This window comes from Taudactylus pleione, unplaced genomic scaffold, assembly GCF_031769625.1.
Source record: "Taudactylus pleione unplaced genomic scaffold, aTauple2 ptg000162l, whole genome shotgun sequence".
Lineage (NCBI taxonomy): Eukaryota > Metazoa > Chordata > Amphibia > Anura > Myobatrachidae > Taudactylus > Taudactylus pleione.
Genome location: NW_028284564.1, coordinates 678,137 through 698,808, shown reverse-complemented (window position 1 = coordinate 698,808; position 20,672 = coordinate 678,137). Strand labels below are relative to the sequence as shown.

The window sequence follows — 20,672 nt, the reverse complement described above, 5'->3', positions numbered from 1 at the left end:
TAGGTACGAATCAATAATTTTATATATATATATATATATATATATATATATATACACACACACACACATACATACACACACGTAGAAGGAGTATTCATTCAAGTAAGAATATAAATTTACACTATTAGATTCATGGATAGCTGGCTCTGAATTTTAATAAACTTTTTTTCTTTATGTAGTTTCATATGTATTAAAAAGATTTGCACTTCCATTTTGTCACAATACTAAAGATGGGTACACACCTAAAGATTTTCTGTCCAACCAGCCAACTAGTTGATTGGTTGGAATGAAAATCTGGTAACGTATGGGAGTAAATGATGATCAGCAAATTGCTCCTAAATGCCAGAAAACAGATGAAAATGGTCGTTCAAACAAGTTTGAACAAATTGTTTGGATCAAGCATTTAACAAACAACAGTTTTTGTCCATTTTCCGACATTTGGGAGCAAATTGCTTTCATACGTTACCAGATTTTCATTCCAACCAATCAACTAGTTGGCTGGTTGGACAGAAAATCTTTAGGTGTGTACCCAGCCTTAGGTATTGTTTTATTTTAAAATATTATGCAATTCCCAGTGTAAAAACACACTTACAAATGCAATCTGGAATTTTAATAATCCACATGGACTTTATTCTAACATCTGCAGCTGTGATTTCATCCTCACTTTCCAAGTCCTGGGCACTGGAGAGGATTTAATGCATTTCTGTAACTTTGAATGACAATACAAATCCTGATACATTATTCCAAATCCATATTAAATAAGGCAAGAAAATAATTTAGGGGCAATTAAATTTCTATTTTGGTTTTATATAAGACACAAAGCAACACAATAATTGAAACATTAGAACAGTTGTGTGTGTGAACAGCTTGCCTGCCACAGTGGAACATATTTGTGATGTGGTTTGAATAGCAAAATGAAAATATAAAAACAATGACATTATCTAATAAAACAATTCACTGGAGCATGAAAATATATTTATTTTTTCCTAATGCGGGCTATTTGACCATTAAATACACATTTCACGCACAGGCTTAAATCAATCATTTTTATTAGAAGAGATAATTACATTACAAGTAGGTTCTGTATATATCAGTGCTTTATTAAGGTAGAGAGAGGTATCAAAAAGAAAAAAAACCACATTGTTTTATTATAGTATTTATCCACTTCATTAGACTGGTCGAAAACATGGGGGGAGATGTACTAAGCCTTGAAAAGATATAACGTAACAACTAATCAGCTCCTAACTGTTATTTTACAGGCTGTGTTTGAAAAATGAGAGTTAGAAGCTTATAGGTTGGTACTTTATCTCTCTCCAAGGCTTAGTAAATCTACCCAAAAGGCATCTAATGCAAGAAAACCCATTGCTATCAAGATTAACATATAGAAATGTTAAAGTTGTAATTAGGACTGGATCACATGCTAAGCTGAAAAGAAGAGCAATGAAGACATTTATGGCTAATGCTGAATAGATTAACTGAAAATAAAAAGCAATGTAACCAATCACTTGTTACTTTCATTTACTTAACTGCATTCATGGACCCTCAGGGGTAGATTTACGGAAGTGGATAGATCCCCTTCAATTTTTGTACCCTGACGTCATCAGTTACTGTCCAACGTCATTCCCTACCATCCATGTGGGCATAGAGGGGGAATAGAATCTTGTGGCGAGCGAAGCGAGCCACCGAGCACGTGAGGGGACAAAGTTTCTTTTTTTGGTGAACTGTGTGGGTATGAAATCGCACTTCCGCCCTCACTCCACGTCACTTCCAGGTACAGAAACTGAAGGTGAAATATACCTTTCTGTAGATTTACTAATGCTTCTAAAAATGAAGAGTGTTGATGTTGCCCATAGCAACCAATCAGATTGTAGCTATCATTCCTCTACAAAATGATAGATAATCTGATTGGTTGTTATTGGCAACACCTCCACTGGTCTGTTTTAGAAGCTTTAGGAAATCTAAAGTCTGATTAGATGCTGTGCCTGTTGTGTGACTATATAATGACATGGCGACAATGACTACAGAATTCAGAATTTGTGATCTAGCATAAGAGCCATGCCTTTTCCTGTAGCACCCACCCCCATCCCAAATATTAGACAATTGTTACATTCATTATTTTTCTTATTACAGTATTATTATTGTTACTCTGGTTCTTGCTTACAGCACAAACTGTATGTATGGGGACGGCGACACCTGATTCTGTGGTTGCATTCTCACAGCTTGGCATAGTCTTTCAATATGACTTCCAGTTTTTGGCTCAGCATGATGTTGCCTTTCACTTTCAGCTTGCCAGCAAAAAATGCCTGGAATAAAATGAGAAAAGAAACATCAAAAGCACATACTGTTGTTATCTATCTTTTCCTCAGCATTCCTTTCTGTAAGAATGGCACTTTGAAAAGCACAACCTGTCCCAAAAGAGTTGAGATGAGTTTTTATGAAAACACTGTGCATAGCATCAAAGCCGAACAACTTCAGATGAAATATAATCAGCAACACATTGAAATCACCATCTTTTCTTCCCAGTAGACTTAAATGCATACTTAATTTTGCAGTAAGATCTGGCACAAGAAAAGGAGGAGTGTGCTAAATGCCTTGCAGAAAACACGATGTGCTGCAGATAAAGGCACACAATGCAACTGTGGAGAATGGGCATCTAAGTGCTAAATGTACTGCTCCAGTATTTTGTTTTCATGATGCTGACAAGAATGCTGAGTATTGCAGTCTGCAATGATACCTAAGCCTTAAAGGCAAGTTTAGCTTCCCTGCTGACTCAGTGGTTAAAAAGATAATGCTCTTGCATTTTATATCTTTATGCCCTGATTCTATTATATTTTACTTTTATGTCTTGTACATTTAATTGATAAAGATCTTTTACCAGATTGCAAATTTACGCAGTGGTGAATACTATACTTGGTTGAGATTATATGCACTGCTGGCATCTAGAAATAAGTGTTATTGTTTTCTAGAAGTAACATACAAATGATGAACATGTAACAGCAGGCAGAACAATACACCCGAGACATGGAGACAATAGGATGCTTTCTACCAGCATAAGAAAGGACAAAGCGGCAGGAAATACTTGTGGATGGGTATGTAGGAGGACCTGATTAAAAGTTCTATAAAATGTCAAATATATCTACATTTTGCCTTGATCTTGCTTGCATCTAAAAAATGTAGTCATATTTACAAAATGCTACCATTAATCTATGCGATACTCTGAGTAACTGTACCAATTATATAGGAGTGCGCACGCACCACATTGTACACATGAACCAAGCAGAGCAAATGGGCACCAGTTGGGGAGCAGACACACACCAAACAGTCGGCCTGCCTTTCGCAGTGCTCCACTTACATGTAGGTGAATATGAGTAGTTATAGTTAATGTGGTACACCCAGCAAATTTTATTTATGTAAAGAAGTTCCAAATGACACATCTCTAATAAAAGGACTTGACTTCACCTGTACTTGCTCTCTTCTGGCCCGATTATCTTCCAAGCTTGAGCACGCATTACTGGCAAGATGATGGTTTATTATATAAACCATCAGCTCTGACCTGTTGAAGAATGGACTCCACAATACTACTGAAGGTGTCCTGTGCTATCTGGCACCAAGATGTCAGCAGCAGACCCTTTAAGTCCTGTAAGTTGCAAGGTAGGGCTTCCATGGCTCCAGCACATGCCAAAAATGCTCTTATTAAGATCTGGGGATTTGGAGGCCAAGTCAACACCTTGAACTCTTTCTCATGTTCTTCAAAACATTTCTGAATATTGTTTACAGTGTGCCAGGGTGCATTATCCTGCTGAAAGAGGTAACTGCCATCAGTGAATACCATTGCCATGAAGGTGGGTACTTGATCTGCAACAATGTTTAGGTAAGTGCTACTTGTCAAAGCAACATCCACATGAATGCCAGGACCCAAGGTTTCCCCACAGAACATTGCTGCGTCGGCTTGCCTTCTTCCCATAGTGTATCCTGGTGCCATCTTATTTCCAGGTAAACCACAAATACACACCCAGCCATCCATAAGATATAAAATAATTAATAATTCATCAGGCCACTTTCTTCTATTGCTCCATTGTCCAGTTCACATTCTCACGTGCCCATTGCAGGTGCTTACTGGGGTGGACAGGGGTCAGCATGGGCACTCTGACATGTCTGCGGCTACACTGCCCCATGCACAGCAAGCTGTGATGCACTGTGTGTTCTGACACCATTCTGTCACAGCCAGCATTGGCTTTATCAGCAATTTGTGCTACAGTAGCACTTCTATGTGATCGGACCAGACGGGCTAGCCTTCGCTCCCCACGCACATCAGTGAGCCTTGGGCGCCCATGAAACTGTCGCCGGTTCACCAGCTATTCTTCCTTGGACCACTTTTGGTAGGTAGTAACCACTGTATACTGGCAACACCCCAAGACCTGCCGGTTTGAAAATATCTGATCATGGTGGCAAATTCACTCCCATGATAAATTCCCGTCCCTGATAGTAGTCGCTGAAGTTTTTACATCTGAGGGTTGTAAACTATATGTATAAATCATTGTTTCATTGACCACAACCAATTAAAAGAGCCGTGTGGGCAAGATTGTGTTTCCATTTTTATTTCTGACAGTAGTTATAGATACACCAATTCAATAGAGAATCTCGTTATGGACACAGCTATTGGAGAAATACTCAATTTCTGCAGTAAAAATATTGTGCACTTTACCTGTTGTGGATTAAGTTTTCCCAAAACAAGGTCCATAAAGTCATTGTCTGAAAGAGTAAATGAAGTATCAGCCCGGCCACGTACTTTACCGCGGTAAACTTCTCCACTTCCATTTTTTAGGTCAATAGCTGTAAAAACAATTAAAAAGAAGAAAAAAACAACAACAAAAATACAGTTACTAACTCAATTGTTTAACAATATAAAAAGTATTCTAAGGAAATAGAAGAGCAAACAATAAATGTTTACAAAATTAATTCCTGTGCAGCTTTTAATCCTATTTCAGAAATGCAGGCATCACATTTATGTCTATACAATTACTGCAGTTTGCATACTAAACGATCAGGTCATCTTGAGTGATTTTAATCCAATTAATCCCTCTGGAACCTCAGCTCAGCAACAAAGCCTAACAATAAGATAACCATCAGATATCATGGTAGGTAGTTATACATATCTCCAGAATATTTTGCACTAAAGCTAGTTACAATTTACAACCTATGCTCAAACGTACAATAAAAGTTGCTTTATATAAAAGAGCTATTAGGAAAACATTTAGTTATAAGTCAATGACTGAAAACACACAAAATTTATGCATAGACATTATTAATGCTCAAATAAACAGTTACATATTTGCTATACTTATAAACCAGGGGATCTCATCCACTATCCTCAAGTACCACTAACAGGTCAATCCTCAAGTACCACTAACAGGTCATGTTTTCTGGCTGTCTTTAAAAGCAGGTGGGAAAATTACTGACAGAGGAAATTAGATTAACTCACCTGTGCATGATTAAAGAAATCCTCAACACATGACATTCTGGTGGTACTTGAGGGTTGAGAACCCAGCTATAACAGTAAAATTTTTATACAAATTTGGATTTTTTGAAATGTTTAAGTTTTTTTTATTTTATAAAGTCCTATTACGTAGCAGCAAGCTTCAGGAGTTTATCAGAACTGAAGGTATCATAGAAAGAAAAAAAATAACTTGGCTCTTTGTGAGAATTTGTTTCCCCTGCATTCAGGACACTCTCTGAGGGCCATATTTAATAATTATGTGGTTCTAGACGCAATAATTAAAATGTCATATTGCCCCTTATTGCAGCAATATGAAATTAAGAATCGTGACGATGTATTAAAACAAAAACACCCGCAGGGACATGGGCTCTGAAAGGAGCCTGTACCTGCGGTGTGTAAGTAGGGATGTGATCTGCTGACCACACACGCATGGGAGATCGTTGCCAGGGAGGTATCACACTAATCCCTCTCTCGCTAAATTATGCAGGAAGTAGCCTACAGGCTACAACGGCTTACGCCATTTAAAGATGGCGTTTGCTTACGGGATTAGCTTGGTAAATGCAGCAATAAATCAACCCCCATAAAAACCTGCGATCGAAAAATGTGAGACTGAGGTCTACTGCGGTCCTCCATACATACATTTGGGGAAAACTTAATATTTGTGGTTACACTGCCTGGAATGCAAAAATAATATTTCTGTATAATATCCTTGTGATCTGTCCATTTGAAAGGCAATGATAGAAACGGTTTGGATGTTTACTCAGCTAAAAACATGTATTGCCATGTTTAATGAGATGACAATAATAGATAAGAAATCAAATATGCAGTTAGAAGAATACAAACATTGTAATATTAGAAACAAGTTGAAGAAATGTATAAGACACTATTTATCCAAGTTGTCAATGAACAAATGCACTGTGTAAGAATGGCAATATTACTGCACCAGCTCCAAGGACGTTCTGTTAGTTAGTACACTGACAATTTAATGTCGACATCAGCAATTACAACAACCAGGATTTTACTATCGGTGTGACTCTAAGGACCTTGCATTATAGCAAGTTCCTTTGTTTCCCTAGGGAAAACGTAGGCTGCAACTTCTTTCTCTGCTGCTATAAACTTAGCAATGTCTTATTATGCCATATTTCACTTGTCACATGTGCTGCCAGAATGATTTAACTAGAAACCACAAAACCAGCGCATGTTAGAGAAAAGCTGTGACAAGTCAGGGTTTTCTATGTACTTCTGCTCGTAACATTTGCTTCCACCACTCTCTGTAAGGGAAAACATGTCCAACAACACTATAGCTTGTCATCTCTGTTCTACACACTCCAAAACCTACATCATTTACAGAAACAAATGAAAAAACAAAAAAACAAAAAGGTTTTGTTCCTAAGATGTTCAACCGAAGGCTATGGAATAAAAACTTTTTTAAATAAATGTTTTTGTAACCATTAATTCTGTGTATGGATTGTATATTTTATCTGTAGGCTGAAGAAATTTTAGTTGCAAAGAAAATTGAACCAGACCATGTGTTGCAAATGTTCTAAATGGTCATAATAGTTATGGCCCTTTCAATTTCAGTGACCTCCTTTCGCTAAAAAATAGTACTATAACAAATGTACATCAAAGCAGTTATGTGATCTAAGCTGCCAATATAAAAAGTATTGTTCCTCCACATGAACATAGAATAAATGAATTGCATAAACACAGTGGAGGTGGCCATTTTGTAGTCTGTTTCTAATTTATTAGTAATCGCTCAGTAGTTTAGCTCATATTATGGCTGCTGCTCCCTAGGTGTGGTGCTCACAATCTGAAAAGTGAGACATTATTGCTATAAGAGTGGAGTTTACAGAATACATATGGACAAACAGTAATTGCCGTGGACACACTAGATGATTTTTTTGATTTGTCGTTTTCCGATGGATCGGAACGACAAATCATCGAGTGTGTACGCACTATGTGCGCTCCCAAGGGGTCATCCATCGCATCTTAGGATCTGCCATAAATGCTGCTCAATCAGAGGATGTGACTGACGATCCCATTCATTTGGATGCAGCGGGGGGAACAACATATTGTGCGATCGTTCACCAAATCATTTGGTATGTACGGACCACATGATAGATATGGGAGGGGCTGGGCTGCACATCCTAATATTAAACATGATGATAGGTGCTACCATGCTGAGACCAGTAGTTCTACAGCAAAAAGGAGAGGGGGGGGGGGGGGGAGGAGCAGGTGCACACTATAAGCACCAAGAAAACAAATGATCAAATAAGGTTCACCGTGACGTGGCAGGTGGGCAAACATCTTTGGCCAAACATGTACTAAGAAACCTTACATTTAAAACCATGTTAATTATTAGTCTATTATAGATATTTTGATAATTTGTTTTCTTAGTGCTTATAGTGTGCACCTGCTCTTCCCCCCCCCCCCCCCTCTCCTTTTTGCTGTAGAACCACATGATAGATATGTCGGCCACTGCATCTGCAGTTGGCTGGGTATACACATCATCTAGTGTTTACCTGGCTTTACACTGAGAGAACACAATACAGAGGTTGTGTCTTGTGCAAATCAAAACTGAACATTCTCACATGTAGATCGGTATGCAGCATTTTGTACTGAAGGATATCTCAATTACCCAATAAATCAATTTCTCTCATCTGTATCCCGAGACATCCAACTATTCAACTATTGTTATTGAGTGGTTAATTAGATGGATTAAACAGATTATTCACTTATTAACTATGTTACAACTGAACTTAGAATAAAAAAAGAAAAAAAAAAGTACAATGTGTTGCAGTAGGTTACTGCCAGGTGCTATTAGAATCAAGACAGACACTTGGATTATATAATAATATATTAATGTCCAGCAATAGACTCGATATTGACCGATGTTTTAAAATATTTCTCCACATAAATGATCTATTTCTTCAGAAAGGTACACTTTATAATGTACAGCAATGTATACTTGACCCATGGCCAGAAAAAGTGTAGCTACTGTACCAAACTGCTCTCACAAACGTGATGCATTTTAATCTTTTTTGTATGTTAGAATGGCCAAAAGTTAGTCAGACTGGTTATGGAAAAATACTGGTAGATTAACTTGCTTTCTCCCTGTCAGGTAAGAACCCTAGCAATAATAATAATAAAAAATGAGTTTTGTAAGTATTTCACCCTAGGCCCATCTCACAGCCTCCCAATGGCCAGTGTAACTGCCGCTTCTGTTTTAGCTTAGGTCTAGCTGTATACAGTATGTGGGAATGGACAATAACTGTTTTTATATAAGCAGAATCTTTCTTTTTTGCTTTGCGTTCAATTAAAGTTTTCATTGGTCAAAATGTTCTTTTTAAACAGTTTCAAAGTTGAATAACGAGGGTATCGAATTACAGTGAATCAATAAAAAGAAAGGTCGCTTCTTTAGGTGCATAGACACGGTACGATATATCGTTACGATATGACCGATAACGATATCGTTCAATGATATATTGTTCATATCGGTCATTTTTATTCAGGGAACGACCAACGATGCGCGTTTCCGCATGAACGATAACGATATCTATGATAGTACGTACATGCAGGCCAATCTGGACGATATCATCAACTTTGCCTGTTCAGAGATGTGGCAGGAGGACTTCACTGATAGATATCTTTGAATGACATCTTGTCGTTGGTGGTGGTACAGATCGTACCGTGTGTATGCACCTTAAATGTCATTTTACACTACTACCTTTTCTATTCTAAAGTTCCTGTATTCGTATGTTCATTGCAGAAATGGGCTAACGTTTAAAATGATTTCCTTGTCTAAAGCTCTGAGGTCTCGGGCCATTTTACTTCCATCCTTCAAATCCTCCGCATTATTATTTAATATACTTCAAAGACTGCAATATAAACAAATAAACTGCTTAAATATAAACCTTCACTGCAATCATGTCTTTGAGACTAAAAAGCAGTGATTTGAGAGGGCATAGGAAATGTGTTATGCCAAGCAGTTTATGGTAAGCAAATTCAGCTCCATATCAGATTTATGGTCTCTGAATAATAACAGACATTATATGTGAACTGTATATAAAACAGTCTTCTACAACGATTTCCAAACCTGTCAAGCGCGGTGTTGTTCCCTAATAAAATAAAATGTGATAAGAGTATACTTATGATAAATCCACACTGCAGGGCTGCATTGGTAATACTATTCCATGAATCCCAGGAAAACTCAATTATAAGGAAACGTCCTGCATTTAACCATTCAGGTTACAGGTTCTAAGACTTAGCAGGACCACTAGAAGGATATTTGTGAATCTGCACTCTGCCTATGCAATGTACTTGGCATGTACACAATAAAACAACATTACAGATTGCAGTCAGGTGGAGAATAGCAATTAATGTTAATGGATAATATCCAGTGACAATGGGCCTGATTCAGGCACGTACGCTCTGGCAATTTGGTATCAATTGACTGATAGTTTAAGATCTGTGCATGTGCAGATCTGGTCCTGCACTGGATGTAGTGCAGCAGATGACGCTTGATTGGCAGTCTGCTGCTATTTGGGGATGGGGAGAATTGAAGAAAAAGGGGGCGTGTCGGCTGGCCTCGACAGCTTGGTTGAGGCAGGCATTCTGCGCAACCGATGTTGCAGATGGTGATATGATCCTGCGTAATCGGACGCATGCAGTGAATCTGTGAACCGGCAGGGGGTACTTTTTACAAAAGACAGCAGCTTGTGCTGCATTTACACAACTTCTCAGACCCGCTGCTAACAAAGATACAGCACTTACACCACTTATGTTCATCAGGCCCAAAGTCTCATTATAAATGTACTGTATTGTAACTCATTATATTTCCTATTATCCGATTGTGTGAAATCACAGGACCAGCAAAGGTTATACTTGAGAGAGTACTTATTTGTGTCAGCAGACACTCTTAAGCTGGGTACACATTAGACAACTTGCAAACGATACAATGACGTCAACGATTTCCCTTGAACTCCCGGATAAACTATATAGTGCATACACACTGTGCAATCTTATCAACGACCAAACGATATATCGTGCATCGTTTCGTGGTTAGATTGTTAACTATATAATGTAACCATTTTGCCTGATCGTTCAGTAGTGCGTACACACTGCACAATCTGAGGGTAATCGTTAACAAGTTTGACAGATCTTCCTGCATGTACAGAAGATCTAAAGATGCAACGAATGACCCGCAGGAACACACATCGGCATCGTGGTGGAGCGTACACACTGGACGAGTTGTTGTTCCGATGCGTCGGATTTGGCCAAATCGTTCAAAATATCGTCTAATGTGTACCCAGCTTTAAATATAATAACCAAGTATATAAATGCAGACCCAGGTGGATTTAGCAGTAGAAGTTAGTACGCATTACAAAAAGTTAGAAATTGGGTGCAATGGTACAGAGTTAAACCTGTAAAATGCTATTACACAACTCTGACAACTGGAATTAGCCTCCCGTAGGTGAAGGGAGTACCTCCGGTGTCATGGGTTCAGGTGTCTTATTCGAATAGCGGTTTAGTCACCCAACTCCAAAAGGTACCAAAGAAGTTCCATAAAATTTGCTGACACCAATCTGAAATGAACAGCAGTTACTGCACAAATAAAGTTCTCCACGGGAGGTTACTGCGCAAATAACGTTTGCCCTTCTGCTCCACGGGAGGTTTCTGTCCTCTCTGAGCTGACAAACCAGTATGATTATGTGACGCTTGATGCGCTTCTGTGCAAGCAGCACTTTTCCCAAAGAATTTGGAGATTCCAGCCGATGGATTCTCTTATAGCACCTTACAGGTTTACCTTTCTGTTCCACTGCACTGTACTTGCCAAAATTGGCAAATCCCTCTCCAAGAAAGGGAGGTCCAGGTAAGTGGGTTGAGAGAGTGATGCTGCAAATCATGCCACCTTGGCCCTGCCCCAGCTAAATTTTGTCACGATTTTCATAGCAAATTGCGTCATTAGGCCAACTGTCCTGCCCATTTTACCCGTGAAAGCGAGAGATTGTCCACTGTGCCCAGGCTGGATCTCTGCTATATTATAATGTGGACCTATGGATAGGGATCTTCTGTTAACACCTCAATGGGAGATACTGTAGTTCATAGTTGTCAATTATCCTTATTTTCCAGGGACAATTCCAGGCTTTAGATATTTGTCCTTGAACATTTTTGGTCCAGAATTGTCCCTATTTTTCCATAATGACCAACCACACAGTATATAATTATTACTCTTTTTATGCATATTAGATGTAAGTCTTACTAGCTATTCTTATTCTCTGTACTTTGTGAAAGTAAGATATCCAGAGAATATTTAAAATGAAACTCCCCGTCCCCATATAATCATATACAGTACAGTAAATGGTGACATAATGGAGAAGGATCTGAGATCCTCAGAGACAGTGAAGAGACATGTGAAGTGTCTATATGCACCAGCTGAGCAGGGAGCGGTCCTGGAAACTAGTTTGACATTTTGGCAACTATAATATTCTGTATAAAAGAAGAGGGGCGGACAATTTACAATTTTAATTTTTGTCTTTAGGATTTGTAACACATATTCTAAAATTTTATACTGCCATTTCTCTTTTAATGCCAGTTGAATAATTTAATAATGGATTATGTGGATGGAATGAATATATTTGAAAAAGTAAGCTGAAAGTCATGTTTAATTCTGGCATTATTGATTTTTTCTTAGCAAATAATTTAAAACATGATGGCTTGTTTTATATCCAGCACACTGGTGTAGCGAATAGTTAATACTATGTACTCAGAAATTAGTACTCAGAAATTAGCCAATCTGTACATGGGGAATTGGAAATTGAGACATCTTTACAGTAGTGATCACTATATTGAGAATATTTTTATTTGTAAGTGATTTAAGTGATATAAGGGATCTATGCCATCTCGTTAACTTGGCATACATGTGCAACTGATTATTTTGTTTTATATAAATTCACAATAATGTGCCCAAATTTAAAATTAACTTATGTCTGCAGCAGTGGTTCGGAAACTGGGTGCCCCGGGTTGGTGGTCCAGGACCGAATCAAACTATTTATCGTCCATGTGACAGACAAAAGCAGAGCTGGTGCCTGCCAATCATAAAACATGTGCGCAAACAAAAGCGCAACCCTGTCCACCGCCACATAAATGAGCCTTCAAAAGACAGATAAGCACAATCAGTTTTGCAGAATTTTACAATAAGAAACTTTCAGCCTAGGGGTGCCGTGAAAAAAATGCTGATAGTCTAGGGTGTCATGAGAAAGAAAGTTTATGAACCACTGGTCTACAGTATTGATCAAAATTACTTGTTTTTGAATTTGGACATTATAGTACATACACACATATACATATATACATACACACACACACACACACACACACAAACACAAACACATATATATATATATATATATATATATATATACATACATATTAGTAAAGTAATCATAAGCAGTACTGGATCAAAATTATTCTAAAAAGCAAATGAATATGCATAAGAGGAAATGCACAAATGGGGATGACCTATATAGGCTTATATTCTCTTTCAAAATATTCAAAGTAAGTGTCATAATCAGCAAATATTGTACAGGTTGAGTCTCCCATATCCAAATATTCTGAAAATAAGACATATGGTACTTACCCTTGTTATCTCTATTTCTACAAAGTCCATAGGGCTCCACAGGATACCCATGGGCTATAGGCGATGGCGGTAGTTATTGGGCACCACAGAGTAAAATTTTCAGCCTCCCAGATTGCACTGGGGTCCCTCTCCTATACCCCGCCCCCTAGCCAAGGCAATCAGTTTCGTAACAAGCCATAGGCCGGAGGAGAACAAAGAGAAGAAAGTCTGGAACACACAAGAATCACATTCTCACCAGAAGGAGACGGAAAAACCGGTGACCAGATCAAAGCCCCTCTGCAGCACAGGTGCAACAGGGCGGGAGTCCTGTGGAACCCTATGGACTTCGTAGAAATAGAGATAACAAGGGTAAGTTCTTACCATATCTCTTATTTTATACTTCAGGGTCCATAGGGTATCCACAGGATACCTTGGGGATGTCCCAAAGCAGTATCCTTTAAGGGTGGGGATGCTCCTGTGCTGGAAGGAGAAACCGCCGCCCGAAGGAAGCATCCTGAGAGGCGAAGGTATCAAATGCATAATACCTCACAAAGGTATGAACAGACAACCACGTGGCTGCCTTGCAAAGCTGAACAGCAGAGGCACCACGGCAGGCTGCCCAAGAGGGACCCACAGACCAAGTAGAGAGAGCTTTAAGAGAGGATGGTACAGAAAGGCCCTCATGAATGTAAGCCTCAGAAATTGCCATGCGAATCCATTCTGCCAAAGCTTGCTTAGTGGCAGGCCAACCCTTCTTATGGAAACCATAGAGGACAAACAGAGTCCGATTTCTGAAAAGAGCTGGTACGGTCAACATAAATCTTTAGAGCCCGTAACACATCCAAGGAGGCCTCACCAGCAGAGAGGTCTGGAGAATTAAAGGCCGATACTATGATTTCCTCATTAATTTGGAAACTAGATACCACCTTAAGTAGGAACCCAGGGCGAGTGCGAAGCACTGCCCTGTCCCTATGGAAAATCAGGAAGGGAGGGCGACATGAGAGAGCCCCCAAATCTGACACCCTTCTGGCTGAAGCAGTGGTTCAAATGGTGGTCCTTGGAGAGCCCCCAGGACCACAACCAAATCCCAAGGAGGCACTGGTGGAACAAAGGGAGGCTGAATACAAAGTACACCTTGCATAAAGGTGCGGACATCAGGAAGTGTAGCAATCCTACGCTGAAACCATATAGAAAGGGCAGAAACCTGCACCTTCAGGAAATTATATAACATGCCCGACATAAACTTTCAGTGTGGCCCTCACCCTCCGCTATTGGTACAGTACATGCGGTACACTTTAGCTGGAGAGGAAATTCACGCTCACTCTCAGACATGATGAGTGTAACGGAGTGTATGTGACTCCCCTCACAGACAAATATTTTTACTGTGAGGCAATGAACACCCTGCAAGACCGCACCGCAAGGGCTTTGGCAGAAAAACAGGGATAATAAAATGGCTGACAGTCAGAAGTGAAAGTACAGGCAGACAGCGCTAGCATTAAGTCACATACAATGCAGAAATAAATGCCTTCACTATCAACACTGTGATCACACAGAGCCTGGTAGGAAAGAGTGCTGCATACTCTGACCTTAATAGGAGAGGTGTACGGGGGGACCCGGGCCACTAAGCCACCTGTATCAGCGTCCAGCAGCGTATGTCACTTCCATGGAGAAAATGGCCGCCGAGGAGCAGAGAGGAGGCGGGCTTGGGGAAGAGCGCTGACACAGCCCGCCAAACCGCTGTGGAGAGGCACTGTGCAGCGGAGGCGGCGCCGGCTGTGAACACGGAAGGCACGCTCTCCTGGCATGCATTTAACCACAGGGACGCTGGAGCCTTTCCGCTCTGCCACAGCCCGCTGTCCCTGGGGCTTGTGGAAGTGCAGGTTAATACATGGCTCCACTCGCAGCCAGTCCCCAGGGAGCCCCCTGCCTGGGGACTCAGGACTGTGTAATCAGACGGGCACCCTCCACAGGACCCGCCGCTTACTTGTTTCCTTGGATCCGGCCACAGTCTGGGCTGCCCGGGGTCACCGCTAGCCATGACCCCAGACCCCCACCAGCATCCCCGGATCGGTACCGGCGGGGTGAAGGAGCGACAGCATGGACATCTGTACAGACTGTCCATGCTGTACTACTCTAGATATGCAGCCACAGCTGCCTTGTAAAAAATCTTCAGGGGCTGTAACAGCCCCACTCTGTAACAGGTGAACTGACTCCTGGCCGGGGCCCACGAAACTGATTGCCTTGGCTAGGGGGCGGGGTATAGGAGAGGGACCCCAGTGCATCCTGGGAGGCTGAAAAATTAACTCTATGGTGCCCGATGACTACCGCCATCACCTATACCCCAAGGTATCCTGTGGACCCTGAAGTAGAAATACGGATTTTTTTTTTGATTTTTTTTTTAACATGACGATAGTGAGACCTTTGCTTTTTGATGGTTCAATGTACACAAACTTTGTTTAAGGCACAAAATTAAAAATAAAGTAAAAAATTATCTGCAGACTGTGTGTATAAGGTGTATATAAAACAAAAAAGCATTCTGTGTTTATATATATATTTGTGTGTGTGTGTGTATTTGTGTTACAGAATGCTAAATAAGACTTTTTGACATGTTTGGGTAAACAAACAGGCAGATTCAATTATCTGTAAGCTTCTTGCGTATACCAGCCCACTACAGTACCAGATTACTACTCGCACCTTCATAGGCGTTGAGCAGATATCAGCCACAGAAGACATGTCCTACAAAGCCGCTGGAAGCTTTCCCGGTGACTCTTACAAGGGGTGATAGGGGAGGATAGACTTTACTGGTTAAGAAAATGGAAGATGCAGTAATATGGAAACATTAATACCAAATGGCACTAATGATGATTTTGACTTTACGGTATTTGTAGAAAAATAGTGCATTTACCACATTTGTCTTAATATTTTATAGTATATTATACCTGAAACAGTAATCTTCTGTAACCACTATGACTGGATAATATGAATATAATATGGGTGGGGTATATACTGTATATGAAGCTGGACTTTCAGGATAAAGCACCATTCACCCAATAAAGAGATAATGCTTCCCTTGATGTGACATTTAGGGCTTATTAGCTCACGTATTTGGCCTATTTCAACAAATATGTGATTTCATCACAACCTATAGAAAATGGCCAACAGAACATTTTACTAATCCTCCCCCCCTCCACCCCCAACAAAAAAAGAGAAACCGACTTCTGGTTTGTTTGAAGTATAATATTTTTTCAAACAAACATTCATACAAACATAGCTGTTCTGCCACTTTCCTTATGCAAGGTCTGGCCTCAATCTGTCTCACCTTTATGTTGGTAATTGTGTAAAGTTGACTCCAAAAATTGTGCTCAGAGAAAGTGACGTAAAACATGGTTGCTGGGTTAGGTTTGTATACTACTGTAACTTTGCCAGATGTAGTGTAATGAACAAAAAAAGAAGTACTCCCTATGAAATAGCCGCTCTCAATAGCAAATGAATTGGATTGATAAATCGATGGCACAAGATAAAAGAGCTAATAGTAAATAGCAGATTAGCACTTCCAATAAATAATTTTTTTTTAAAAGTGATGAATGACCTCCCACATGAGCGTTGGTGTATGTACTATCAATATTTAAAGCTGATGTGTAGCACATCAAAGTTGATGACATCACAATGCGACCGCGGAGCGCGCACATATACACTGCACGATATGCCAATGCGATTTGGCCAAATCAGCCAAGTCGTAAAGACATCGTTTTTCCTCGAACAAGCCCAGTGCAGTGTCTGCAAAATGCAACATTCTACAGGACGCAGACAGATGACTGCAGGACATGGAGGATCATGAACACTGCGTGGGACCTGTTAGGGTAATGCTGGCCATACACGCTACAATTATCGGGACGATCCGCCCGATATCGGCGGAGCACCGCTATAATTGTAGCGTGTGGGAGGGCGACCGAGGGTTAAATATTGCTCGGTCGGGCATGCTGGATTGTACAGCATGCCCGTCCGATGCGATATTTAGCGGGTAAACTGTCGGCCGCATCGGGCAGTGTATGCCCAGCGCAGCCGACAGACAGACATTTCCTGTGTTCCTTCCTACGGAAGGAACAGGGAAATGTCTCCGCCCCCGGGGGCGGAGCGCGGATGTCGGGCTATACACTGTGAGATTTCTCTCACAGTGTATGCCGGCGACATCTGCGGCTGGCAGGCTGCCAGATAAAATGTCTGTCGGTCTGACAGACATTTTATCTGGTAGTTTATGCCCAGCATTAGATAGGTATAACAAAAAAATGGATAGAGCGCTCCGTGGTAATATGTTCTAATATGATATGATGGTTATTTCTAGATAGATCTAACTAACAGTCTAAATGATGTACTGGTGGGCAAAAACTTTGGGCTGGATGTTCAGGACAAGAGTCCTATTATTATGGAAATAGTCCGGTATCCAAATGCAAAGTCCCAAATAGTGAGATAATGTATGTTTCTCCCAATTGTGGATATTACAGTCTAATCGTAATGCCTCTCTGGTCTGCAATAACTTGAGGCTGGTTGTTGCCGGCAGATGATGTATATAAATAAATCAGGTGGGCAACATCTGTCGGCAGAGTGTTCGCACATTTGAATTTTTTACATTTGGTCAGCAAAAACTGTAGGCAGATTGTTGCTATAAATGAACCACAGTCTGGATAATTGTGAAATGCAGTCTCCTTCACCTCCACTTGCCTCACCACCATCAGCTGCTTCCGGGTCACCGGCCAATGCAAATGGCTGCCATGGTTCGTTTATAGCAACAATCTGCCTACAGTTTTTGCTGACCAAATGTAAAAAATTCAAACGTGCGAACACTCTGCTGACAGATGTTGCCCACCTGATTTATTTATATACATCATCTGCCGGCAACAACCAGCCTCAAGTTATTGCACACCAGAGAGGCATTACGATTAGACTGTAATATCCACAATTGGGAGAAACATACATTATCTCACTATTTGGGACTTTGCATTTGGATACCGGACTATTTCCATAATAATAGGACTCTTGTCCTGAACATCCAGCCCAAAGTTTTTGCCCACCAGTACATCATTTAGACTGTTAGTTAGATCTATCTAGAAATAACCATCATATCATATTAGAACATATTACCACGGAGCGCTCTATCCATTTTTTTATTATAGCAGTTTAAGGAATTGTGGATAATTCCTGAGAGAGCAGCTAGTGGTTAAACACCCTCCCTATTAGCGCCGACTGCTTTTTTCTTGTCTTCTATCAGCATTAGATAGGGACAGTTCCCAGACATACTGACACGCACAGGTGGGAGGTCATGCATCACTTTCAAAAAAGAACTATAAACATTATGGGGGTAATTCAATTAGACCCGATATTTTTTTGAGAGAATAAAAAAAAGGATTTTAATGCTGGAATTACCTTCAGGCCATTCAATTAGATCCCGTCTTATGCGCCCGAAAAAATAACTGTTACGGGGAAATACACATAGGATCCATGATAACTTCACAGATGCTATGTATTACTGCTGACGCCTGCCCAAAACAGATAGTTATCTGGCATTTTTCTTTGGAGCCTGGATCCCTCCTGAAAAGAAATGTCCGATAGTCCAGAGAGGGGGTAGGAACGTTACCCGGGCATGTCGGTCTGCCAACCGTTGCCACCTGCCACCTTTCTTACCTGTCAGCAGCCGCTGTGTGCTTGGCTGCAGTGGGACTAGGGAGACTGCTACCACAGAGTAGCAGCAGTCTCTTCTCCCTGTGCTGGGGTATGGGAGAGCGATCATCCTGATCACACACACCCCCCCCCTCTCCCTCTCAGCGTGCATGGCGTTGGTAGTATTTGGGGGTTTTCTTTTTCTAAGGGAGTGTGTGGCTATGCCTCCCGCAATTACACCACGTCCCAGATAAGTGCAATATTCGGGGCTAATTCAAAGAGCCCAGGGGATCAATTAGCTGGTGGTAAAGTCCTATGGCTAATTGAATTCCCCCCTATATGTAAGCTGTAGGGTAATGCAAGTTTTATTGCTCTTACCTTTTAAGAATCAGCACATTTTTTTACAGTATTTATAGAACAACAAATGTGAGTAAACATAGTAATGATTATTTAAATCAAAATGTAATACATAAAAATATTGAAATCTTTGTATCACACTACAAAATTATTTAATCTTTTTGGAATGTTGCTAAACATCTGAGCCTCTTACCATTCCGCTCCTCTGTCCTCCTTGACCTATCTACTTCCCAAACCTATCAAACTTTATTATGCACAAACAAGTCTTATGTAGGGATAAGAAGAGTAAACCTGTGACTTCTAACTCCTAATACATAGTGATTTCTGTCAGAGAACACCCTACAGTATGTAACACAGCGGTCTGATTTTAGCAATTTTTCACAGGCTTTAGCTTGCGGCCACTCAAAAGTCACAGAAGAATTACCTTGGTACTTCTAAATGGCCACCTATTACCGCACGCATCATTTACTCCAGTTGTGGGAAATTCACTGCGAGGCAGAAATTGATGAAAATGCTCACTCCATAGGGACTTGAGGCTAAGTGGGCTTTATACTGAATGGGCTTTTCAGTAAATTGGGATTAATGTTTCAAATACTGACGGCAGCATAAACGCAAAGCACATCTTTTGGTTACAAAAGTAGAATGCTAAGCCCATATTCTGGTGAGTGACCACAGTACAATAACGAACCCATGCTATTGTGTTACGGCAACTACAGTATAATGCTCTGGAAATCAATATATTGGTGTGCTAGAACAATTGAGATATTGGGGTAGATGTACGAAGCCTAGAAGCGGTATCAGCGCACGTTATGTTATCCTTTATTTATATGGAGCCACAAGGGTTCCGCAGCGCCTTGCAAAGTACATAAGCAAATGAGCACACAAGACGACACTACCAAACAATACAGGACTTGGACAAGGTTTATACACTTTGCTGCATTAGCGTTTGTAACACTTATACAAGCAAAAGGGTGTCAGCAACCAAGTGTTAGGGACCGTGGGGAGTTTGGAGTAAATGAGAGTAGAAATAAGGGAACTAGAAGCACATGAGAAAAGAGGGACCTGCTCATGAGAACTTACTAAAGGGGAGGGTCAGACAGACATGAGGGACACACATGGGGTAGACAGTGAGGAAACATCATTGAGCAGTGGGTTATGATAACCACAATACAATGCAAAGCCCATATTGGGATGAAAACAGCACAAGTGCAGGGACTATATTCTGGTTACCATAGCACAATGCCGAGCCCATATTATGGTGACCAGAGTATAAATTCAGATTTCTTCTTCTGATAACCACAGTATAATAATTTTATTTGCATAGTACCTTTATACAATATGACTGAAGGACATTACAATGGAGGATGACTGTACATAATACATTGAAGCTTAGGTAGCCAACTTCAGAGAGCTAGAACAGATACAGTGAGGATAATATAATATATGTACTACAATTATATTGGTTGCTGCACAATGAGCAAGATAAAAAAAAAAAACAGTTATCAATTTCATTCATCGTTCTTTCTTTCCACAACTGTCGAGGCG

The 20,672-nt window shown here is 40.4% G+C and overlaps 1 protein-coding gene across 1 annotated transcript in view; it reads right to left on the bottom strand.

Annotated features, from left to right (window-relative positions):
* Positions 1-1,032: 1,032 nt before the first annotated feature.
* The window catches only part of HSD17B4 (hydroxysteroid 17-beta dehydrogenase 4), a 305,815-nt gene continuing 286,175 nt past the window's right edge, over positions 1,033-20,672 (bottom strand). Inside the window, exons 23-24 of the mRNA XM_088475153.1 lie at positions 4,706-4,833; positions 1,033-2,303 (exon numbers count right to left, since the gene is read on the bottom strand). Coding sequence (XP_088331279.1) covers positions 2,214-2,303; positions 4,706-4,833 — 218 coding nt within the window. The 3' untranslated portion in view covers positions 1,033-2,213. The remainder of the gene's footprint in view (positions 2,304-4,705; positions 4,834-20,672) is intronic.